Source organism: Grampus griseus, assembly GCF_964374135.1.
Source record: "Grampus griseus genome assembly, chromosome: 20".
Classification (NCBI taxonomy): domain Eukaryota; kingdom Metazoa; phylum Chordata; class Mammalia; order Artiodactyla; family Delphinidae; genus Grampus; species Grampus griseus.
The window spans coordinates 24,621,907-24,647,542 of record NC_139014.1 but is presented as its reverse complement, the minus strand read 5'-3'; the positions used below and the strand labels follow the sequence as shown (position 1 = coordinate 24,647,542).

The following is a 25,636-nucleotide window of genomic DNA, read 5'->3' as shown; positions in this document are numbered from 1 at the left end:
TACCTTAAGCATCAGTTTAAAAAAAAAAAAAACCCTTGTTATATGTACCATACACCCCATACATAGAAATAAATACATTTATAATCCAACAAGACCAGGTTAAAAAAATCTTGATACAGGATTTTAAGACCAAAAACTAGTTAAAAGTTCTTGAAATGCTCTTCTACATCATTATTTCATAGCTGAAGGATGATAGTGTTTGTCAGAAGGACATTTTGAATTTTCTACTACTAAAGAAATCTCTCAGGGATGTAAAAATATATTCTAGTTCATTGTATATCTTCGTTATTAAAAGCATAATTCAAATGTATTCATAACTACCCCAAATTGAAGCACCATTATTTAAAACATTTAAACTGTGGAAATTCTATAAAAATTAGTCTTAAACAGAACAAATCAGATAAAACTGTACACCAACATCTCTAGTAACAGCGTATCTCATATTTAAAACAAGGGACTAGTTCAGAGTCAATAACTTTATTAGAAAAAGATTAATACTAAAACTTTTCAATGACAGAGACAAATTTGTAACAGAAAGTCAGAGATACTTTATTTTCACTTCTAAATCCAAAGGCTAGGTATAGCAGAGTTGTAAAAATGGAATCCCACTTAGTCTGATTCACACAAATACTAACGTTTAATCTCGTTTTCAAAGTCCAAGAATGAAAACTTGCAATTAAACACTGAGCAAGCCACATATTTAGGTAATATTTCTTAAAAAGTCTTAAAGAAAAAAATATGATACAAGACCTAAGTTTTCAGTGGCATATATATGCTATTAATACATGTTCTGAAATCTGGTAGGTCACATCAGTCCTGAATTAATTTTTAATAAAAAAAAAACAAAAAAACTAACTGAGCTTTATACTTTTTCTATGCCACTATAGTTTTCTTTCACCTCATTTTAATGTCGATCTTCACTTTATGCCGTTTTCAGTTTTCTTCCAAAAATCTTCGAACAGTATTCCTACAAGGCAAAATTTGGGGAAAAATGATAATTAGACAACATGTAAAAGGCAAATTTTTATGACTAAGTGGCCCAGTCATTAACTGCTAATTAATATATGTATATGGAATGTTTGTATTCTTTTAAATTATCAAGGCATCAGTGTGGTCTCTTAAAGCCATATGCCTGTGTATGCCTGCCTATGTGTGAATGGCTCACACAAATTTAACACTATACTGCTGTCCTAGAAAAGGAATGTCATCGACAAATCAACTAATTGGTACTTCCTTTCATTAGGAATATTTAATCCCATGCCACTAGCCCAAAGAATGAACAGTTTCCAGGTTTTAAGAACTCTTGTAAAGCCTGACTTTTAATAGTTCTTTAAAAACCCAAATTCATTCTGTATGGTTCATCAGTTCTTTGTATTTCACAGTTTGAAGGTGGCTGTCCTTGCTATTCACTGCTGCTTTAAATGTATCAGCCAGTGATTATTCCTATTATACCTATGGCTGACTGCAAATTCTCCTACACAGTAGGAAATATTAAACACATACCTCTTAAAGACTTGAGAATTGCATTGAATGTAACAAGGCGAATAATATGAAGTGTTTATTGTATTTAAAATTCTTTAAAGATATCTAATTCTGGGCACCACTGCATCCCTACACACAGTTGAAAAAAAATTCCATTCTGTTAACATTTGATTATAAGTTTTCACGCAATACACAAAAAACCCCTCTGTGCTTCTTGTAAAGAACAAAAAAGATACACAACAGTTAAGCGTAAAGATCACAGGCAATAGCATTCAAACATGGATGTGGGTAGAGAAAGGAGTACCTGGCATGAGTACCTGCTTAGTTTGACTGAATCCTTGATTTTTAATTTGGCTTTTCATGGGCCGCTCACAACACCAACGCTGTGTGAGGTATGGTAGTCAGCTGCAATAATTCATAAACCCTACACTTCCATCAATCCAATGCTACTGGCTCTCGAGTTACAGAACAAACTGCATTAGAATGCAAGGCAATAAAGCAAAAAACTAGAAACATCCTTGACAAAGAAATACTAGCAGTTTAATTAAAACAAAGTAGTCCAACATGTGCCTCAGAAATATTTAAGTTTATAAAGCATATGTCTCTGCCAATGTACCAACACAAGATGGACTTAATACCAAAAAGAAAAAAAAAAACAGTTCAACCTTTTTATTAAAAAAAAAAACAAAAAAAAACAAAAAAAAAACAAGAAATGACAGCAAAATCCCTAAAAAAAGGATAATTAACTTTTCAATGGCGACTACATTACAAACGTTGGGTAATAATTTCCAAAGAGGCACACTAATGGGGGGCACGAGTCTGCTACAAAATAGCTGAGACAAAACAATGTACCTCAAAATGTTTTGCAGGACTACACTGTCTTTTCCTTCAGAAGATGCTTTTGTATGTCTTCTTACTCGGCTTAGTTCCATCTTCATCTGTGCATACTTACGCTGCACTGTCAAACAGTAACAAAAAGCCCTAATCAAAGTGAGAAACAATACACTTACCTCTGTCTGATCTGAGGTCTTATCAGATCAGTTTTAATTGGACTGAGTGTCACCTTCAGATTTAATGTCTTCACTGGTCCCATTGACCTCATTCTTAGTATCACCTTCCTTTGATTCAGTGTTTGTGTCTTCACTCTGTTTTTCTCGACTACTGGACTTCACACTACTTTTTTTATCATCAGATCCCCTCTTTTCTGCCATAAAAGAAGACATTGATCGTGGATTTTAAAGTAAAATACAATACATACATAACGCTTTGAAAAGTGAAAACAATTGAGAGATGAAAAGACAATCATTTCCTATAGACTGCAAGTAACAGTTTGATGAATCTATCAAAGGGATAAAATTTGTAATTTATAAAGGAGAGAGAGGGCAGGACAGGGAATTAGAGAAAGCAAAAGGTAAAATCGTGGGCAAATTCTCTCAAACTGGTGAGAGGTACACGTAACACCAAGTCACTGCAGAATCTAAAACTTAAGTAGATTTCATTTGGGGTAAAGAACATCAAAAGGCAATGGGAAAGGTATGAAAGATAGTACAAAAAAACTGTGTTCACATGAAGTAAATTAAGTTAAAAAAATTAAAATAGTAACTGCAAAAGGTGAAAAAAGGTGAACATTTTATAGGCATGTTTCTCCAACTATATATTTTTAAATGCAAAAGATGACTTATACCTACAAATATTTGAATACCCAAGAGGAACAAGCCCAACAAAAGAAAGTGGATCTTAAATCCCATTCCAAATACTGAACTTCTGTGTTTTGCTAATAAAAGTAACGTATGTGCCATCTCAGAATTGTTTTTCAAAAGGAGGAATTAAAGTTCAACTCGGCTGCAAATGAAGGATGAAAAAAAAAAAGTCAACTTTTCCTTCTGTTTTCTTTGGAATGGTGAAACGCCAGACTAGAGGCAAAAAATGGTACATGGAGCAAGTATTTTGTAGCTTTTTCAGTTCCAAGTATTGCCTAACAAAAGATTTCTACAGAAAATGTTAAAGCAAACTATCAACACAAACCTTCTGGAAAAATTATTTTTCCCCTTAAAACTAAGTTAAGAATAGCTGGTCTAGCAGAGTACTTCATAAGACAGAAAGAGGTTTTAAGAGAAGCGGAACCCTCTAAGATTCTAGACAAAGTGTTAAGACACAACATTAAATAACTGGGAGAGGGATGGTAATGAAAACAAAATATGGTATGGGGGTGGGGGGCACTCATTCAAAGAACGTAAGAATTGAAGATCTTATGTGAAGGAGCATATTCAGTCCATAACACTTGCAAAATGCACGAAGCAACGTCCAAGTAGCTGACTGCAGGACTTGCTTCACGTCTGTCTGTCCACTTATGAGAACTGCGCCAGTACAGTGTGCTCTAACTGACCTTGTGGGAAAGTCCTCCCTTTGTGCCTTATGGGCTTCTCCGGTGCACAGGTAGCTTCAATGAGGAAGAGTCGTCTTGTTGCCCCGTAGAGGACTAGTAGTCAGTCCAATAATCTTATCTTCTGCCCTATATAAATATGGTAGATCTTAATAGTCCTAAGGACATCCACAAAGTGTGGTGGACTTCAGGGCTATGGATTAAAAAAGGAACCTCTCTTGACAAAGAGAGCAACCTAAATTGGTTGGTGGTTAAGAAAGATAGGTTTGTGCAAGAAACCACTTTTCATTTGTGGAGTCAGATAAAGTGCTTTCATTACAGCACATGGAGTAGTGAGCTCCCTCTTATTCATCGCCATTATCAAATGCTTGCTACTGCTCATATCTGACCTCAAAGTTCAGGCCTTCAGTTATTTATACAGGAGTGCCTAATTGGCCACACGGTATTTTCAAAAGCCAATAAATCATGTCACTTCTATAAGAGATCCCAACGTTTAAAATAAATCTATAACGGCATACCCAATCTTTCAAGATGGACCAGATGCAGAGTTTTCTCTGAATCAAGTCTTCACTCCTTCCTCCACATCTCACCAGGAAAATCCCTGTTTGTCCATAATCTAAACACAATGCAGCTTATTTTACTTAAACAAAAGTTTGATTATATTCCACGATGTCATCATTACAATAAGGATCAGAGTTTAGCAATTCAACTCATCTTTTCTGCTCTCTCTAGAAATTATACAAACTGTTTTTAAGTCAGACCAGTGACATTTATTGCTCAACTTTGATCCCAGATAGTTATGAAGGCTAGCTAGCTTTTGTCCCTGAGAACCAATGCAACTATTTTAAGTGTCACAAATGAGGATACAGCAAAGAGCTTTAGTTCTCAGAGAGAAGTGATTAATTTTATCTCTGACATCCTTATCTGGCTCTTGAGAGTTGACCCATCATCCCCAAAATATATTATACAGAAAGTCTTGCAAAAAGGTTGGGTGAAGCTTTCTTAAAACTTATATAGTCAGTTAACTCTGGGTATCAATTGCCTTTTGAATCACAAAAGTAATTTCTGAACTTAAATGGCAAATACTAAAGCTCACAACAGCAAGTTTTAAAAATTACCCTGTTCCCTACTTTTTAACATTTGCTCCATGTTGTAGAAAAAGTGAATATATGTAAATATTTTTAAAAAGAGAAGGTGCACTTATCTGAGGAAAAATAAAAGACAACAAAAAAAAAATCCATTGTTTGTGCTGCTAGTTTCCTAACTCAGTTAAACCCCACAAAAACCATAGACTAGTTTCATAAAAGAAAATAATGAGTATCACATACACATCTAATACAATAAATTCAAACAGGAGCACACATATTATGTTGGTGATCAAACATGGACAGAGATAGGCAGAACAGGATGGAACAAGCAGAGCCAAGAAAATTAGAAATAAGCCCTTTCTCTCATTCCTGAAAACCATGCAAAGCAGAATAGCCCAGTCAATACAAAATGACAGACGCACGAAGAATCTGAAGAAAACGCAGAAAGGCAACCCTAATGATTAAAAGAATTATCGTTCAATGAAGGCTAAGTTGAAAGATGAGAATATCCTTGTGAAAACATGCCAAAAACAAAATGAAAAAGTCCATTAAGAGTGCACAGTGAACCAGATACTGGAATGCCACAGAAAACCAAAGGAAAAAGTAGAGGGGAAAGAGCATGTTGCTTCAATAAAAAACACGGTAAGACACACGTAAGGCATTCAACTACTGCAAACTTAGAAGTACTGAGTTAAATGAATGCTGTACATGAGAACCAATGCAGTAATGTACATTTACTCTGCAAGACATATTATGGAACACTGCAGCAAGTACCAAAAAAAAAAAAAAAAAAAAAGTTGCCAATAACCAAGAACTCTACACCTTAATAAGGCTAAAAGGTAATGCAATACTTGGAAGAAACTAAATGATAAGCCTTCAAGTTATCAATTGAAGGATGTGACTTTAACATGTTCTAAGAAAACACCAGGCCAACTGTCATTCTCACAAATCAGAGCAGGAGAGGGAAGAATAATGCTTGTCTCCTACTGAATGGTATTCATCATAAGTGAAAATGAGTATAGCTTGAAGTGGAACTCTGCCTGTGTCTGAAGAAAAGTGAGTCGGTGGGGAGACAAGAAAGTGAAAACATTCTCTTAATAAATTAAATTCTCATAAAAACTAACCTTTCTCCTTGGATTTTCTATCTTGTTCTCTGTCCCGACTTTTGCTCCTGTGCTTATATGACTTTCGATCTCGGCTTTTTGATCTTCTTCGATCCCGACTACGAGATCTATGCTTTCTTTCTGACCTATCATGGCTTCTGCTTCTTCGTCGATCTCTGCTTCTTAAATAATTTGAAACAAAAGGAAAGCAATTTCAGCTGATATTACAGTGATAAAAAACCTTGAAGAATTACATACTGTTGAATAAATAACAAGATTAAAAGCAAAATTTACCCTTAAAGGCAAAAGAATAGAATCTACTATTAAAACATATTTACATTAGAAATCTTAAGAACTGAAAATTGAAAATCCTTCTAACTTCAATTTTTCAAATAGGTAGCCCTACCCAAAATAATTTATAATTTAAATGTCTTGGGCTGCCCTGGTGGCGCAGTGGTTGAGAGTCCGCCTGCCGATGCAGGGGACACGGGTTCGTGCCCCGGTCCAGGAAGATCCCACATGCCACGGAGCGGCTGGGCCCGTGAGCCATGGCCGCTGAGCCTGTGTGTCCGGAGCCTGTGCTCCGCAACGGGAGAGGCCACAACAGTGAGAGGCCTGCGAACCGCAAAAAAAAAAAAAGAAAAAAAAAAAAAAAGTCTTCTCAGAATCAATAAGAGAAGCACTTAAAAGACCATCCAATACACTGACTTCCTAATAAGACTGCATCAAACCTCCTTAGACTGCCTCAGAAATAGCAATGAAGTTGCCTCGAAGATGGACTCGTTCAGATTCAACTCTCATAATCCATCCTCACACTTACTGAGACTTAAGAGGGTCAAGTACCAAGGAATATCACTAGTAATTGCTACTGTTCATTGCGCACTCACTGTATGTCTGGCACTGTTTCATGTGTTCAATATACCTGCTTCGCCTTCTTTCTCTACTTCGTGATCTTTTGTGGTCCCGAGACCTGCTGCATCTTCGGTCAGAAGTTCGGCTTGAGTGACGACTCCTTGATCGACTCCTCTTTCTTCTTTCTCTGTCTCGAGCCCTTTCTTTTTCTCTTTCTTCCTCTTCTCTTCGTCTTTTCCTCTCTCTTTCTTCCCTTTCTCTCTCCCTTTCTTTTTCTCTTTCTTCTCGTTCTTGTTTCTCCTTTTTTAAACGCTCATCACGATCAGGTTCTTCAGTTCTTTTTCTCAATTTTTCCTAAGGAAATAGAGTTTGATTTTTTTTTTTAAGAACTATATAAAGACACTGTCAAACAATGGCTACCTAATGTGAAGCATTTTTAGACCAACTTATGGAATTTGATGCCCTAAAAGTGAAATGGAGAAATCTCAACACCATGTATGTACACAAGATATTATTTGACTAAACCCTCAGGAATATTCTTTCTCCCAAATTCCTGGCACTACAGAGTAAAAATAATAAAGTGCTTTGCTAATCTAACGAATAGCAAAGCATTATAGGGATTATCGCTACCTCAAATAACACAGTCAGCAAAAATATCAACGAGAGATTTATATCTCTGTGTGATCAATTTTTAACCATATTAAAATAAAGTACTAGCTGTAGCTAAAATACATGTTTATAAGAAACTTACTTTTAATTCTTCTACAGTAGCTTTAATTTTGGCATAGCCCATGTGCTGTTTTCCCATCAAATGGTCATCTACCCGGGACTGGGCATCTCCCACTATCAAAAACGCTCCACACACTTCACAAACTTCCATTTGTTTTTCTTGGGCAGCAAAACTTTCAATTGTCTGAAATGATAAATCAGTTATTATAAGAATATCTGAGGAAGACAGAACAAACAAATCCCCCCAAAAGTACTTAACATTTAGAATAGATTTTTAATTTTGTCAACTGCTACTTTCCACTTCCCCAAAGCCATAATACTGAGCAGCAACTTTTAGAGAGAGGAAGCATGACAGCAGCAATCAACTTTCCACATCACCCAAGAAGTACTGAGACCCCATCCCTCAACTCCAACAAAGAAAGAGCTACCTATACCACCTCGAAAAAGCTACCTATTTTAGTCTGAATTCATTTCTCGCTTGGTTCAACAGGTTAAAAGTGTGGACTCCATATTAAAAATGTTTTTCAAAATCATTAAGGAATTGAACTCACTGAGTATAATCTGAACATATCCTTTTAATATTTGGGAACCAATGACCAATTATATTCTAGCATCAATATCCAAAACATGTATTTTGTACGTACAAATACATACACTGATACAAAATACACTGTATCAAAGGCATATCAAATACATTGACACAAAAACACGTATCAATATCCAAACATTATATTCTCTAACTGAAAGTTAAGAAAGTAGAAGGTATTATTAAGAGTATAGCAATTCTGCACTAAGGTAAATACAAACTGAGTAATTTGTTCTAACAAAAAATAAATAAAACCCAGGCCTAAATCAATTCTTATGATCTAAGGCACAGGTTGGCAAGCCAGCGGCTTAGAGGCCTGTTTTTGTAAAGTTTTACTGGAACAAAGCCACATCCAATTGTTTATATATTGTTTAAAGCTGCTTTTGTAACATAAGAGCCTTTATATTACAAATCTTGTGACCTGCAAACCTAAAATATTTACTATGTGGTCCTTTAAAATAAAGTTTGCTGACATTAGAAAACTGTTCTCAAATCAGAATAGATCCTAGTAATTCACAGTGAACAGCCTGGGTAAACCAAAATGAGGTTGCTACTCACCGAAGTTGTGGACCTAAGCAATTCTCTCTCTTCTTTTAACTGTTCAACTAATTTCATCATTCCCTGGGCTTCTTCTACTTTTCCTTCAGATCCTAATTCTTCAATCTAAGGGGAATTTAAAAAGCAGTCAGGATATCTTTCTAACCACACTATCCAAGTATTTTTCTTTTTACCCCAAGCTTCATTAGCATTTAGCGGTTGTTTTGGGTCTTTTTGTTTGGTTTTGTTTAGTGAAGCCTGCATTAATTATGTATACTTGACAGGAACATAAACAGCAAATTTCTAAGGTGCACAATTTCATAAGGTTTGACTCCCATGAAAGCAACACCACCATCTAGATAATAAACATATCCATCACCCGAGAAGGCTTCCTCCTGCCCCTTTGCTGTATCTCCTCCCAAAGCAACCTCTGATCTGCTTTATGTCACTATAGATTAGTTTGCATTTTCTAGAATTTTATTTAAATGGAACCATGCACTTTTTTTTCCTTCTGTAGGGCTCTGGCCTCTTTCACTCAACCTAATTATCTTAAGATTCATCCACACAGTTACATGTAATTAATTCCTTTTTATTACTGAATAGTGTATCACACTGTATATAGATCGGGGTCCCCAACCCCCAGACCAAGAGTGGTCCGTGGTCTATTAGGAACCTGGCCACACAGCAGGAGGTGAGCAGCAGGCGAGCAAGCAAAGCTTCATCTGTATTTACAGCTGCTTCCCTATCGCTGACATTACCACCTGAGCTCCACCTCCTGTCAGCATTATGGTGAGCTGTATAATTATTTCATTATATATTACAATGTAACAGCAATAGAAATAAACTGCACGATAAATGTAATGAGCTTGAATCATCCCGAAACCATCCCCCCACCCCCATCTGTGGAAAAACTGTCTTCCATGAAACCGGTCCCTGGTGCCAAAAAGGTTGGGGACCGCTGGTATAGATACATCACATTTTTTTTTATCCATTAACCTACTGACACATGAGTTCTTTCCAGGTTTGTCTGGGGTGTTACTTGCCTAGTATGAATAAAGCCACTATAAACATCGGTATACAACTCTTTGTGTAAACATATGCTTTCATCTCCCTAGCAGTGTAATGGCTCGCGGTGCCTCTTTTAACTTTTTAAGAGAGAAACCTTTTTCCAAAGTGGCTGCACCATTTTACATACCCCAACAGCATAAGGTAGTTTGCCCAGCTCTCCACTAACACTTGATATGGTCAGTCTTTTTAATTTTAGCAATTCTAATAGGTGTTCAAAAAGCATCTCACTGTAGATTTGTATTTCCCTAATGTCTAATGACATTGAGCAACTTTACATGTATTTATTTGCCATCCTTATACCTTCTACTCCAAGTATTTTCTGACATTAACGCACACAATTCTCACCTGCTGCAGGAGTACATCGATTTTATCTGTTAGAACCTGAATTTTTTCTTCATTTTTGCCTGTTGGACCAGCTGCCTAATGGAGACAACAGAATGTATTATCAACAACTAAAATACAGAGATAGACGTTCAAAATCTCACATACCATCCCTACTATTTTATTTAATAACTGAAACGCTGAATCACAAGGACAGTAACTCAGTTGCCTCAATTTTTGTTAATCAGCTGCATATTCTGTCAGTTATTTATATCTAAGATCAAAACCTTATGATTAGCAAAATCAATATTACATTTACTAATAAAGACTGAAATTTTAAAAGAATACAAAGTAATGAATGAACCTGAACACAAGTTTCAACACTAGGGAAATCTCTGGGTTTCCAGAGAACAAGGACACTTTACAAAGACTGTAAATTAATTTCGTACTCACCCCAGATGACTGCTGGTTTTGAGATAATGCCAAACGAGCATGGCCTCGTCTAATTCTACGTTCTACTTCTGCAAGTAAGCTCTGTAAGTATCGAAGAAAATCTCTCTCATAGCCAACTTTCATAAAACGAGAACTCTTCTCATACCTAATAAAAATGAAAACAAACAAGCACTGCTTTCCTTCCAAATCTTTCTTGATTACAACTCTCATATTCTATCTTAACTAATCTCATGGACTACTGCGTTTAGACTGAAGGCGTAGGGAATTCCCTAGCGGTCCAGTATTAGGACTCTGTGCTTTCACTGCTGAGGGTCCGGGTTCAACCCCTGGTCAGGGAACTAAGATCCTGCAAGCCGTGAGGAGCCATCAAAAAATAATAATAAAAGAAAAAAAATAAAACACAAATGTGATATAGAAAAAAATGCTTAGGCTTATTCTTGGCATACAGTATGTACTCATATGGTGATACTACATATAGCTGCATCACTTTGTACCACCCCCAACTAATGAAGAGGACCTCTGTCCAACATTCATTTTACACGAATTTCAATTATTTCTTCAATCCTTGTCCCCTTAAAGCCAAATAATGATGGGGGTGGGGGATGACCCCCCAAAAGGTAACTTACTGTTTTCGCAGATTTTCATCATGAATTTTTTCACAAGGCCCTGAAAGAACAAGAAATATGAAGGTATAAATTATTGAAGTTAACTTTTCTCTTGCTAAAACAAAAGTTCTTTTTAAAAAAGGAAAGAAGATCCATTTAATCACTGAGTAGTCTGTAGACACCTAAATTAAGCCTACTGAATCATGAAGCGACATACCCAAGTAAGCACATGAAAAGTGTTCTCCTTAGTCTTCAAGATGAGTATAACACAGAACTATGTAAGAGAAGAAAAAAGAGGGAGTAGGAGGAATGAAAAAATTGTTCCTTACTGCCACCAAGAAGAAAACTGGGATGAGGGCAGACCACTGGTCTGAACCACCAGCGCCATTTTATTAATTTCGAGTCTCTGTGAATAGTACAAGACTAGCACCCTAGTCCTACCCCTTACCATCTCCAAAAGGCAACCAATTTTGACCCTTTTAGTTGTATCTTCTGGAATTACCTCCATATTTCTAAATTTTATGCTTATTTTGCTTTTTCTTGGTTTATCCTAGGCATCAAAAATTTAGGTTAAATAAACATTCAGTGCTTATATTTTGATTATGCAAGTCCTACATTAACTGCTGAGTCAAACAAAAGGTGCATTATAATGACACTTTTGATAAACTTACTGGAATTCTTTCTTTTGTTTAGTCTTTTCTATGTCTCTATTTCCAAATTCATCTCAAACACTTTAACTCAGCTATAAGAAACTATCTCAATACCAATGACCCTCAAGATTCAAAATATATCAGATAATCAGCTTTATTTTCTTCCATGAGCTTTCTGTCCTGCTTCAGCCTGGGCTGCTTTTTTTCTAAGCTCACTAATAGAGTTGTCATCCTTAGAAATTCCTTTTCTGGTCTGTACTGAAGTTTACTGGATCTCTTATTTCTCTCCTTGGTTTACGCCCATGAGGTTCCAGAGAAAAGGTGGTAGATAAGTTTGTTGAAACCGTGCATGTCTGAAAATGTCCTTTTGTTTGGCTATATAGCTAACCTAGGTAAAAACATTTTTTCATTCAGAATCCTGAGGATGATTCTGCAGTGTCTTCAACTTCCAGTGTCATACTGACAAATTTGAGGCCATCCTGACTGATAATCCTATGTGCCCCACCCTCACGCCTGGTGTTCTGGAATTTCACAATGGTGTGGATCTTTTTTCATTTGTTGTACTGAGCTCTTGAAGGACTCACTCAATCTAGAGGGTAAAGTCCTTTAGTAATGCAATATTAAAATTTCCTCCCTTCTGTTTTCTCTATCTAGAACTCTTAATTAGCTATTAGAGGACTGGACTGATATAATTTTTTCAAATTTTAATTTTTTATCAACATTCCACAAATTAATTTTATCCTCAAAACTTTCCCCTGATTTTATTTCAGATTTCTCTAGTTCTAATTTCTAAGAACTCTTCTTAGTTTTTCAAAACTTCCCTTTTAATACAGCATCCTATTCCTCCTGATATGTTCTCTTATTTCTCTGAGGATACTGAATTTAGTTACGGCTTTAAAATTTTTTTTCTTCTGTTTTCCCCCATTATCCACCATATTCCACTAAATTCTTTTTTTCTGTTGGTTTTGGTTAATCTTTTGTGCTTGAAGGTTTTCTTCAAATGTCTGACTGGTATTCCTTGGCTGGCAAAACACTTCCAAAATCTGACTCGAAGTTGGTATGCTCAGGCAGGGTTTGTCAACTAACGGGCTTTACCATAGGAAAATCGGGCAGCAAGACTTTCTTTAGGAGATTCCCCAAGGGTCAGTACCTGTAGATCATTTCTCTGGAACTGTTCACTTTCTCTAAAGAATCCTCTTCTCTTCTGCCTGGGGAAAAACATCTGGCTGTATCCTTCTAGGAACAGGGCAGAGGAAGGGAATGGGAAAACCTCACTATTGAAAATACAGACTCATTTTATCTCTTATAGTCTCATCTTCGTTCATTACTGCCCTATCCTGTATCTCTACTCCCAGTATCTAGATACATCCAGCCCTAATGTGCTCTTAATGTTTTAGGGCAAGCTGTTAATGTTTCTAGAATGATACTAGTTATGTACCATCCTTGGGAGAAGAAAATGATCAGATTTTTTTTTTGCATTTTGTGGCTCAAATGAACTAGTCTCTTTACCCCAATTTCTTCAGAACATAACCCCCGGGGTCTCCTGGGCTGTAGGGGTGGGAGACAGAATCACCAGATGCACAGGTCTGACCACACAGACTAGTGGTTCTCAACAAGGGCAGTTTTGCCCCCAGGGGTATCTGGCAATGCCTGGAGGCATTTTTGGTTGTCACAATTGGGAGATGTTACTGGCATCTACTGGGTACAGGCCAAGGATGCTACTAAACATCCTACAATCCACAGGACAGCCCCTCCCACCCCCGCAAACACAGAATTTTCCAGGTAAAACTGTCAAATGTCAAGGTTGAGAAACCCTGAACTAGACTAATCTCTGGTTTTCAGCCCCATGATTCAACTCTGCCTTCTATGGTACCTGATGCCTCCAAATCCTGAGCCTGTCCAGGGTTCTGCTGATCAAACTCTTTCTTCTGTTTAATATCCCCTTCTGCAGGCTTTTAGGGTACAGGTTTCTCTGCTATTCTTCCATCCACTTGTCATCTTCCAAAAATGTGCTGACATCTCTAATGTTATCTCGACTCTTCCATTTACACCTTTTTTGTTTTTAAATTTTCATTTTAGTGGAAGGGTTTCAGGAGGGAGTGGAAATAGATATGTATATTCAATTAAGCCACCATGTTTAATTAGACTGACATTTATTAATACATTCAAAAAACTAAGCCAGGAAAGAAATTACTTTATCAACAAACCTTTAAGAGGAAACTTCTTTTCAAAATTATAAAGTATCAGTTTCTCTTTAATCATAAATTCGATAAAAGTTACACAGAACACTTACTTACCAAGATCAGAACGAGTGTTTGTGAACAATTCCGCAGGACAAAAGCCACAGAGATAATATTTACAAACCTAGTGAAGAAAAACAAAGGTAATTTAACTTTTTGAAATTGTTTGGTTTTAGAACTATACCAGAAAAGGGTGCCAAATAACTATTTTCTCATTTCATGATCTTCATCTTTCAACCAAGTAAGTTTAAGAATAATTTCATTTGTTAAGCCATTTAGTTAGGTAAATTAATGACTTTCAGACTCCTGGATTCCAGTACAAGAAATGCAGGACTGACAGTTACCAGCATTTTCTATTTCTATAATTACTTCCTATTTCTATTACAGTATTAGAAATCACTGCCCTACTCCCAAGCAACAAAAAATATTGGATAAAGACATCCAGAAAAAAGATAACTTTTTATTTTTAATTAAAAACACACTGTTCTTATTTTCCTAACTTTGTTAAAGACCAGAACCAATTTACAGACTAAGACTTGGAAATCACTGCCTAAATTCCAAATAACACTTATTTAAAGCAATCTGGTTCAGTATTTTCACTTAAAGAGATCCTGTAAGTGAAAGTAGTGGATATTTTCACACACGCCAGCACTTTACTGAGTAATTTCTATGGTATGAGGAAGAATTATTAACATGAAACCGACTTTTAATTCTCTCTCATTGGTACTTTTGTAACTCCTTCAGATATATTCCGAGACTGCTCTATCCTATGTTTAATTCTATAACACTGCAAACCAAAACCTGTTAAGCAAAATTCCAAAATATCTCCCTTCATATAACCCTTCATTGTTATTGGGTAAATTTTCAATGTACAACTATAACACATGATAGAAAAGGTCTGCTAAATTTAAGATCGAATGAGTTTTTTCGAGACACTTAGAACTGGATGTTAAATCTGAAATAGATTTAGATTGTTTTTTGCTTCAAAGGTCAATTGTTTTATACTTGTGTGAAGCAATGTGGTTCCATAAGCTGTGTCCAGAAGAACGAAGGTCTTATAAAGAAAGGTCTCATAAAGAACAATGAGATTCAAAAATCATGTCTAAACAGATTTAGTTTTATATCAATATTATCCTGTTATATGTAGCCATATGTCATAGTATCTTTGTACCATTTTCTTTTCTTTAGAAGTTCTAACACTCGATTTTAAATTATTAAAAAGGCTCTGTATGACCACAAATAACATGTTGGCGAGGATGTGGAGAAAGGGGAACCCTTGTACACTGTTGGTAGGAATGTAAATTTGTGCAGCCACTGTGGAAAAACCGTATGTAAGTTCCTCAAAAAATAAAAATAGAACTACCATATATGATCCAACAATTCCACTCCAGGGTATATATCCAAAGAAAACGAAAACACTAATTCAAAATGATACATGCACCCCAATGTTCACAGCAGCGTTATTTACAATAGCCAAGATATGGAAGCATCCTAAGTGTCCCTCAACACATGAATGGATAAAGAAAATATGGTATATATACACAATGGAACACTAATCAGCCATGAAAATTTGCCATTTGCAACAACAAAGATGGACTTGGAGGGGATTATACTTAGTGAAATAAGCCAGACAGAGAAAGACAAATACTGTATGCATTTGTGGAATCTTAAAAAAAAAAAAAGCAAATTAGTGAATATAATAACAACAAAATAAAACAGACTCTGTGATATAGAGAACAAATGGGAAAAGGGAGGGGCAAAATAGAGGTAGTGTATTAAGAGGTACAGACTATGATGTATAAAATAAATAAGCTACAAAGATATATTGTACAGCACAGGGAATATAGCCAATATTTTACAGTAACTGTAAATGGAGTAAAATCTTTAAAAATTGTAAATCACGGGTGGGATGGGGAGGGTGGGAGGGAGGGAGACGCAACAGGGAAGACATATGGGAACATATGTTTGTGTATGACTGATTCACTTTGTTGTAAGGCAGAAGCTAGCACACCATTTTAAAGCAATTGTACCCCAATAAAGATGTTAAAAAATAAATAAATAAAAATAAAAATATAAAGTAGAATTCAAAAAAAAAATTGTAAATCACTATGTTGTACACCCGAAACTTATATAATATTGTAAATCAACTATACCTGAATTTTAAAAGGGCTCTATACATGCAAATGTTTTAAAATGCTATATACTTTTCTAATTATTAAAAAGTCTGATTTGTTAAAATTTTGCATCCACTTTAAGTGTATCAGCAAAATACCAATGCCAACATTCAGTTTAAGAATCTCTTTCAGGGGACTTCCCTGGTGGCACAGTGGTTAAGATTCCGTGCTCCCAATGCAGGGAGCCCAGGTTTGATCCCTGGTCAGGGAACTAGATCCCGCATGCATGCCGCAACTAAGAGTTTGCATGCCACAACTAAGGAGCAGGCGAGCCACAACTAAGGAGCCCGTGAGCCGCAACTAAGACCCGGCGCAACCAAATAATTAACTAATAAAAAAAAAAGAATCCCTTTCATTTGGGGGAAGGAGGACAGAGACAAAGAGGGTATGCTACTTATCTTTCAGACTATTAACCCTGGTTCCAAGGGCCCAAAAATTATTTAACAAATTTCCCACAATTTTAATAGTTATATGAAATAGGTTAATAATAGTTATTACCAGCATTTACCATTACTTATAGCTACAAATTATATGGTTTTAATTATATTATTTAATTTTAAAACTAAACTTGGCGTTCAGCTCTCATAAGTATAAAAGTTTACTATCATAAGTATGAAAGTTATTACTATCACTATGCATTTTGCTTTCAAGTACATATGTAAATATAAGACTACTGTTCATTAAAACAAAAGGAATAAACATCTCTATGGTCCCTCCTGACTCTTAAATATAACCAAATACAAACTTGAGTATTTCTAGGAAGGAAATCTTTTTGGAAGTATTTCCAAATAGTACTTATAGAATCTTAGTTTTAATAACATTTATCACCAAAATCAAACTGACCTGGGTCTGAACTGGGATTTACCACATATTGTATGACTTAAGTTTTCTGTAAAAGTGGGGATGACTACTAACTTCAAGGTTTGTCATAAAATGTGTAATAAATTCTGGTTTTTAAAACTAAAATACCTCTGATTTTCAGAGCTATTTAAAGTTTTATTCTTAGGACTTCCCTGGTGGCACAGCAGTTAAGAATCTGCCTGCCAATGCAGGGGACACGGGTTTGATCCCTGGTCCAGAAAGATCCCACATACCACGGAGCAACTAAGCCCATGCGCCACAACGACTGAGCCTGCATTCTAGAACCCGCGAGCCACAACTACTGAGCCTGCGCGCCACAACGACTGAAGCCTGCACGCCTAGAGCCCATGCTCCGCAACAAGAGAAGCCACTGCAATGAGAAGCCCGTGCACCGCAACGAAGAGTAGCCCCCGCTCGCCGCAACTAGAGAAAGCCCACACACAGTAAGGAAGACCCAACACAGCCAAAAATAATAAACAAATAAAATAAATAAAGTTTTATTCTAAACTCTAAGTCTTATTTATATAAATAGTTTTCAAAAAAACAGTACATTCTAAGTGGTCAAAACTCTAAGTCTAAATATACTATGTCAGTTTTCCAATAAAATACGTGAACACACTTAAATCTAGTAAGTACTGTATGGAATTTTAATTTTAAACGGCATTTAATTTGAAAAAGTAGAAAATGACACTTCAACAATCATTTAACACTATGTGCTAAAAACGATGCTTGAAGTATCAATACAAGACCATGTTAAGACTCACTCCTCAAGAAGCTCGGTTTAGTAGTGACACAAAAACTAAAATGTACATGCATCACTAGAACAGACAGGAATTTAGTCAGGAATGTCAAGTGGTGAAGCTTGAACTGGTTAAGTTCCGAAGTGGAATGACAAGACATTCTAGGCATAAGGAAACATGAAAAGACAGACATAGCAGAGTATGAAATAGGCAAGTTGAAATAGGTATGCTTGGAGAGGCAACATACTGCAGAGTTTGAAACGTGGCCGCCACTTTTCACCTGTAACTCTGCCTCGTGTCCTCAATACAAAAAAAGGAGACAATAAGTATTTCACAGTGGGATTGTAAAATTTAAACTCTCCATTTACTGAATTGGGAGAAATGAGCAAATAAGTCTGGTGTTTTAAATACTACCCATTACTTTTTAAAATGTCTTTAGGCACTATGTAGATCAAATAAGGCATGCCAGCAGGTCTACCTATAATTTAGTCCAATCATTCCATCTGAGATGAGAAACTGAGATCAACCACATGACCTGCCCTGAAGGCATCTAGCTACTTACAAAATAGAGTTTAAAACCTATTTTCCTAATTCTGTTCTGTGTGCTCTTTCCACTCTCCAATTCTCCTTAAGATACTGTTGCAAAGAAATGGAACATCAACACATTTGTTATTCTACCCAATAAACTCTAGCTACTTAGACTGCTTCTTTTAACCCTTCCCAGGGATTGAGGATGTTTAACTAAAAATATTAACAGTCTTTGACTCAGCAAGTCTTTACTAAATGTCCATCATGGACCTAGAAGTCTGATAACCAAAGATGGCAAGGGGGAGCAGAGTTCTCATAACATAATTGTGATTCTCTTGATAAATTAAGGTAACACTAAAGACCAGAAGAGTTCAATCTCAACAGCATACTTTTCACTACCACTCAAGAGAATGCAGATACAACCAATCTTAGGAATGTGACTAGGAAATTTTAATTCCAAGTTTCCATCACATTAAACAAAGTCAAACTGTCAAAAATTAAAACAATATCTGAAAATAAAATTCAAAAAAATAAAAACCTGGCATTAGATACTCTGTTGGGAAAAGGAACATTCCAAACATTACTAGAGTTGTGGGACAATTCGCAGCATCCATCAAAATGACTAAGTAAAATATGCATTTAACTTAGTCATTATCTTTCTAGGAATCTATCCTACAAATGATTCAGCTACATGTATGAGAACATTCATTGCGGATTGGTTGGTAATGGTAAAAGAATTTGACATAATCTACATATCCACCAGGAAATAGTTAAACTAAGGTAGATTTTTTTTAAATTTATTTTTGGTTGTGTTGGGTCTTCGTTGCTTAACGCGGGCTTTCTCTAGTTGCGGCGAGTGGGGGCTACTCTCAGTTGTGGTGCGCGGGCTTCTCATTGCTGTGGCTTCTCTTGTTGCAGAGCACGGGCTCTAGTCACGCAGGCTTCAGTAGTTGCAACACGCGGGCTCAGTAGTTGTGGCACACAGGTTCTAGAGCACAGGCTCAGTAGTTGGGGCACATGGGCTTAGTTGCTCCGCGGCATGTGGGATCTTCCCGGACCAGGGCTCAAACCCATGTCCCCTGCATGGCAGGCAGATTCTTCCTTGCACCACCAGTGAAGCGCTAAGGTAGATTTACATGTACCAATGAGGAAAGATTCCACAGTATAAGTGAAAGTTGTTAAGTATATATTATAATTTATATAACATTACATTACTATATGACAACTTTCACTTCTATATCTGTGTCTGTAAATTACTAGGAAAGATCTGGAAACATACATACAAATTTTTAAGCTTTTCCAGGAGAATGTGACAATAGGAAGGGGAGACAAGGTCAGACTTTCGCTGTTTACTTCTAATTTTAATCTTTTATAGTAAAGCAAGTTTACTTTTGTAAAAAATCATTTTAACAACTCTAAATCAGAGGGGACGTAATAATAAAATCAATTCCTAACATAGTAATTAGTCATGGTTCACTCTTTTTTATTGCCTACACAAATTTCTTGTAAAATTTTAATCAATTTTCCACAGCAGCTGAGATAGTAAACATCTCTCTCCCACTAAGAAGCCTTCAATTATTTCCCAATGTCATTTAGTCCCAACTTTTAACAAGGCTTATAAAAAACATTCAAAACAAGGTTCCTGCTCATCTATCTACACACCTCCTCCCCCAACAACAAAAACAAGGGCTTCAGCTCTAATACCATTCACAATTTCTCAGGCCTAAGATTCTCTCCAGCCCCTAGTAACATTTGTCTTCTCTCCCTCAGGCTAACTCCTACGAATCCTTTAGGTCTCAGTATTTAAAGTCCACTTTAAGAGGCCTTCCCCAAGTACCCCAGTCTGGGTTAAGTGCCCCTTTCATGTGTGCTTTTCTAGACCCTCTGCTTTCCCCCACTGTGCTACAAAAGCCCATTACTCCTTCATAACTGCTACCAAATGACAGTTCTCTCAGGGAAAGTGCTGCATCTATACTATTCGGTTGTACATATTATAAGAATGATACATTTTTGTGTCATTCAAAATAATCTGTATTATTTGTATCATCCAAAGTAATTATAGGAACTTCCTCAATTTACAAGAAATGATCAGAAAATTAAACACATTTCATAAAACAATGAAACACTGTATACTAACATAAGCTACTTTCTCCCCTTGTGAAGAAATCAAGTCTAATGAGATACCAGGAATTCCCTGGAAGTCCAGTAGTTAGGACTCCGTGCTTTCACTGCTTGAGGGTCCAGATTTAATCCCTGGTCAGGGAACTAAGATTCCACAAGCTGCACGGTGCATCAGAAGGAAAAAAAAGTCTAATGAGACAGAGACAGACAGAGACAGAGACAGAGACAGAGAGAGAGAGAGAGAGGGAGAGAGAGAGAGAGAGGGAGGGAGGGAGAGAGAGAGAGACATGGTTTCCCAAAGGCAATCAAATATTAAGGAAATACCTTAATATTTTCAGTCTGATAATAATATTGTGGTTATTTATTTGTCGTGCTCCAAGGCATGCAGAATCTTAGTTCCCCAACCAGGGAGCGAACCTGATGCCCCCTGTACTAGCAGTCTTAACCACAGGAATGCCAGGGAAGTCCCAGTCCTTATATTTTAGAGACAGATAATGATGTCTTTAAGGTTGAAATGATAGAACTGCTTCAAAATAGTGAAAGAGGTAGGACATACAGAGGAAATAATACTGGCCATCTGTTGATAATGTGTCTCACTGGGTATGGTTACATGCAGAGTTCATTCCACTATTCACTTTTGTATGTGTTTTGGAGAGAAAAAAGCAAACAGCAGTTATATACACAAAATATAGGCTGCTGGCAATTCCAAGAAGCCCAACACTTACCATGTACTACAGAGTGTGGCAGGAGATGTCTATACTTCTGACAGAAATAACATTTTGGTGACTATGAATTAAAACTGTCTAGTAGGGCTTCCCTGGTGGCGCAGTGGTTGAGAGTCCGCCTACCGATGCAGGGGACACGGGTTCTTGCCCCGATCCGGGAAGATCCCACATGCCACGGAGCGGCTAGGCCCGTGAGCCACGGCCACTGAGCCTGTGCGTCCAGAGCCTGTGCTCCACAACGGGAGAGGCCACAACAGTGAGAGGCCCATGTACCACAAAAAAAAACAAAAAAACTGTCTAGTAAAATACCTGTAGATGCCATGCGGTATATTTACTCATTTTTGGCTTCCAATTTCCTTCTTAGATTCTGAATCCTTTTTTTTTTGCGGTACGCGGGCCTCTCACTGTTGTGGCCTCTCCCGTTGCGGAGCACAGGCTCCGGACACTCAGGCTCAGCGGCCGTGGCTCACGGGCCCAGCCGCTTCGCGGCATGTGGGATCTTCCCGGACCGGGGCACGAACCCGTGTCCCCTGCATCGGCAGGCGGACTCTCAACCACTGCGCCACCAGGGAAGCCCTGAATCCCTTTTTTAGATGTTAAAAGTCACAAGTAAAAATGTGGACAGTAACTTAACTGTTCTTTCTTTTCTAAACAACTTTCAGTGTCAGCGACAGTATCTGCTAACATTGTGAAAATTTTAGAAAAGAACATTTATTTCAATTCCCTTCATAAATTAAGCCTTCATTGAAAAGAGGGCACACTTGAATTTGAAAAATTATGAACAAAGTCTCATTTTACATATTATTAGAATCAGAGTTAAGTCAACACTTAATTTCACTTTTGGGTTGAGATCTACAATATAAAATCCTCAATTTGAACTACAAAATTCTTTTTATATACATAATAATAAAAGCTCCAGACCAAACTTTACAATTCCCTACAATCTCAACTCTTCAGATGATCAGAAGGCTACCAATGCCTTCTCTATCAAACGCTGAAATCTTTGCATGTGAACACTAACCAAAAGGTGCTCACACTAGGCAGGTAAAATCATATGCTTTCCTCATTACCCTGGTTGTTTAGGATTAACAAAGCAGAGCAAACTGCTTAACGCAAAAATACTAATCTCAAGGAAATGTAAAATATTAATCAATGAGGGAGGAGGGTGTGTCAATGAATCCTTGCAACAGTATTAAAGCTGATTTGACTTGAGTTGAAAACTACTTTAGTTGAACACTACTTTCTCTCAAATCCAAAGGTAACAATCTACAAAAGTTGGAAAGGCCTGTAACGTAAAGCACTTTCTCTGATAGTGGTTACATACATCTTTACAAATAAATGAAAGGTCAGTAATTTGCATCACAGAAGCATCCTTCACTTAAAAGTGAGTTTCCCCCAAGTGCTTCTAGCTCACAATTAAAAACCTAGTATTGGGCTTCCCTGGTGGCACAGTGGTTAAGAATCCGCTTGCCAAGGCAGGGAACATGGGTTTGATCCCTGGCCTGGTAAGATCCCACATGCCGCAGAGCAACTAAGCCCGTGCACCACAACTACTGAGCCTGCGAGCCACAACTACTGAGCCCGAGTGCCACAATTACTGAGCCCGAGTGACACTACTGAGCCCAAGTGCCACAACTACCGAAGCCTGCGCACCCAGAGCCCGTGCTCCGCAACAAGAGAAGCCACGACAATGAGAAGCCCGTGCACTGCAACGAAGAGTAGCCCCCATTCGCTACAACTAGAGAAAGCCCACACACAGCAACGAAGACCCAACACAGCCAAAAATAAAAACAAATAAATTTATTAAAACAAACAAAAAAACCTAGTATTGACACTAAGGACGTGGGTCAGGAAGCAGTAGTTCACAAGCTTTAGAATGCATAAAGATGCCATTTTAAAAAATGCAGATTTCTGGGGCCTTAATGTAGACCTATCAGAATGGGGGTGGGTGGGCGCCCAAGAAGGACAGATATCTGCATTTAAAACAAATTCCAAAGATCAGTCTGATGCAGACATCTAGGAATTTTTTAACACTAAGGTAAAGCTTCCATTTCATTGTTAAACAAAAGGACCCCACCCAGCTGAAATGGCTTTCTGCATCCAGTGCAAGTGTGGCAAAGAAAAATTTCCAGATAGAACAGGAATGCAAAAATATTTGGGGGAATTCCCTGGTGGTCCAGTGGTTAGGACTCCACGCTTTCACTGACTAGGGCTTGTGTTTGATCCCTGGTCAGGGACTAAGATCCCACAAGCCTCGAGGCGTGGCCAAAAAAATAAAAAATTGAAATATCAGGTTACAGTGATGGTGAAACCCTTACAGTACATACTGGGGTTGTCTATTCCTCCAGGATTTTAGCACTAACAGCCAACAACATACGCAAATGACCTGGAAGTGATGCCACGAGCTTCCCCAGCTTTATAAAACTCTATAGTAATTCCTGCTTATTTAGAAGAGGCCACACGCTGGTCTACACCAACCTTTCCTTGCAGACAAGAATCTGAAACACCAGCAATTGACTTTTTCAAATCCCTGAATCTAGAATGAAGTGCAACTTGTCATTAAAGGCATAAAATATTTTAACAGCACCACAAGTTTAAATCAGTGAGAAGCACTAAAAGGAAAAAAAAACCCTGAAAGGAAAACAGATTTATTGAACTAAGATGACATAAAACTTAAGTTGCTTTTCTGACAGCCTCATTACTTATGTTATAAACCCAGCACATGTAATGGAATATGGCAATAAAATACCACCAGGAAAAAAAGTTTCTCCACAACACTTGTTCAAAACCAATTAGGCACAGACATAGGCTGCTCCAGTTGATGAGCAATCAAAAGGAATTTTCCCTCTGTAATTCAAAATAGATAAATGTCCTATTTGCCCATCAAGTGAATCATAATGTTCATTTTTTCTTTTTGCAAAGCTTAGATTACTGAGTGAAGTGGTAAAAGAAAAAGTTACTTCACTGTGACAAAGAAATGCCTAGAAAAGAAAGAATCAAGGCAAAAAACACAGTTACTCTATGAATTCTACCACAACACTTCATACTACTGTGGAATCAGGCAGCGCCCACTTTAGTCAAACGCTTATTTTTTAAGGTACTGAAAAGACTTGTCTAGCACCAACTTGTTTTCCCGCACTGCAAGAGAAATTTTATTCTGACCAAAGCCTATGTTTAAAATGAGTAAGCAACTTCAAAAAAAAGGCATATTTGTTTATTCCTTCATATTTTGATTAGTAATTGCCTTTAAATTATCTTGTTTGATGACAACCACACGTAAAATTAAATTCTACATCTACTCTTCAGGTAAGACCTAAAACAAATGTTACACACCGTGTTCAAAACACTAGATAAACATCAGGGTATTTGCAGAGAGCCAGTTTCATAGAACTGTGGAAAGTGAACAAGACCACAAAGATTAGGTTTAGGATCGCCATTTAACTTGCCAAAAGACCTTGGGTGAGCCTCTCAAGTCTCATCTGTGAAACCGGGTTTATAATTATTTACCCCTACAGGGTTAAGAGAATCAAATGAGTTTCATGTGACGAAAATGCCTTGACAATTATCTACATGAATGGCTTACTAGACCGTACTGCTATCAAACAATATTTGTAAATCACGGTGAACCCTACCAAGTTATGGCCTCTTTTAAAATTTTATTTCCCCATGTAAGCGTCGAAACTGAACCATTACTGAAATAATATACTGTTACGATTTTTACCACTAATGCTGGCCAGAAATTTCAGTCTAAATACGTCGCTCAGCCCAAATAACGGTAGAATTTGCCCTTTCCCCTATTTCACAATGAAGTGAAAACTCCACAGCCTATAGATGTTAAAAAAAAAAAAAAAAGCCTTCCTTTCCCGCCTTTCCCTGCCTGATTAAGGTGCTTTTCAATTCTGCCAAGGGTCTTTTTGACTTCCTTGATACTTAAACAACAATAAATCATCCCTTATCCTAGGATCCAGGAGGACTCCTCCCTCCCGGGCTATCCTCCCGGCTCCCTCCGGCCACGGGGTCAGACACTTGACCCCGGGGCGGCCCGGGCCCCAAACCGCGCCGCGTCCCCGGCAGGCCCCAGTCCGTTCCACTCCCCTCCCCCACGGCGCCCGGGCACAGGCCCAAGGCCCGCGGGACTTACGCTCTCGTGGTCCCACCGCACGTTGCTGCGCTTCTCATCCGGGGCGAGGTTTCGGTCCCGGCCCATTAATTCATCCAACAATTGCGCGGCCGAAATCATGGTGCTTTCCTCGGGCGACTGCTCCCACCAGCCCTGGCACCCACCAAAGAAAACGCCGGCGACACAGTCGCCAAGCTCTCCAGCCCGCTCCCGGCCTAAAAGCCTGCGCTAAACAGGAGCCGACAAGACAAAATGGCCGCCGCGCGGACG

At 37.7% G+C, this 25,636-nt stretch overlaps 1 protein-coding gene across 5 annotated transcripts; it reads right to left on the bottom strand.

The window, feature by feature from the left end:
- Positions 1-526: 526 nt before the first annotated feature.
- LUC7L3 (LUC7 like 3 pre-mRNA splicing factor) lies at positions 527-25,607 on the bottom strand. 5 transcript variants are annotated; one of them, XM_082678667.1, is made up of 12 exons: positions 25,388-25,607; positions 14,155-14,221; positions 11,229-11,268; positions 10,603-10,747; positions 10,174-10,248; positions 8,782-8,886; positions 7,660-7,821; positions 6,979-7,262; positions 6,078-6,238; positions 2,546-2,686; positions 2,335-2,440; positions 527-967 (listed from the first exon to the last, which is right to left on the bottom strand). In XM_082678667.1, exons 1-12 carry the CDS (start codon positions 25,484-25,486, stop codon positions 934-936), a joined length of 1,419 nt encoding a protein of 472 aa, XP_082534793.1. In that variant the 5' UTR covers positions 25,487-25,607; the 3' UTR covers positions 527-933. The 5 variants fall into 5 exon arrangements, 4 of the variants coding, with proteins under 4 accessions (XP_082534793.1, XP_082534794.1, XP_082534795.1 ...); XM_082678668.1 differs by lacking the exon at positions 2,335-2,440 and having other exon boundaries at positions 528-967; positions 2,493-2,686; XM_082678669.1 differs by lacking the exon at positions 2,546-2,686 and having other exon boundaries at positions 528-967.
- Between the last annotated feature and the right edge of the window lie 29 nt (positions 25,608-25,636).

Excerpts from the sequence above, each read along its gene's own strand:
- LUC7L3 (XM_082678667.1), bottom strand. The coding sequence starts at position 25,486 with ATGATTTCGGCCGCGCAATTGTTGGATGAATTAATGGGCCGGGACCGA. Across the intron at positions 7,822-8,781 it reads TGCTTAGGTCCACAACTTCG|ACAATTGAAAGTTTTGCTGC; the intron begins GTGAGTAGCAAC and ends TTATCATTTCAG. Across the intron at positions 7,263-7,659 it reads CTACTGTAGAAGAATTAAAA|GAAAAATTGAGAAAAAGAAC; the intron begins GTAAGTTTCTTA and ends CTATTTCCTTAG.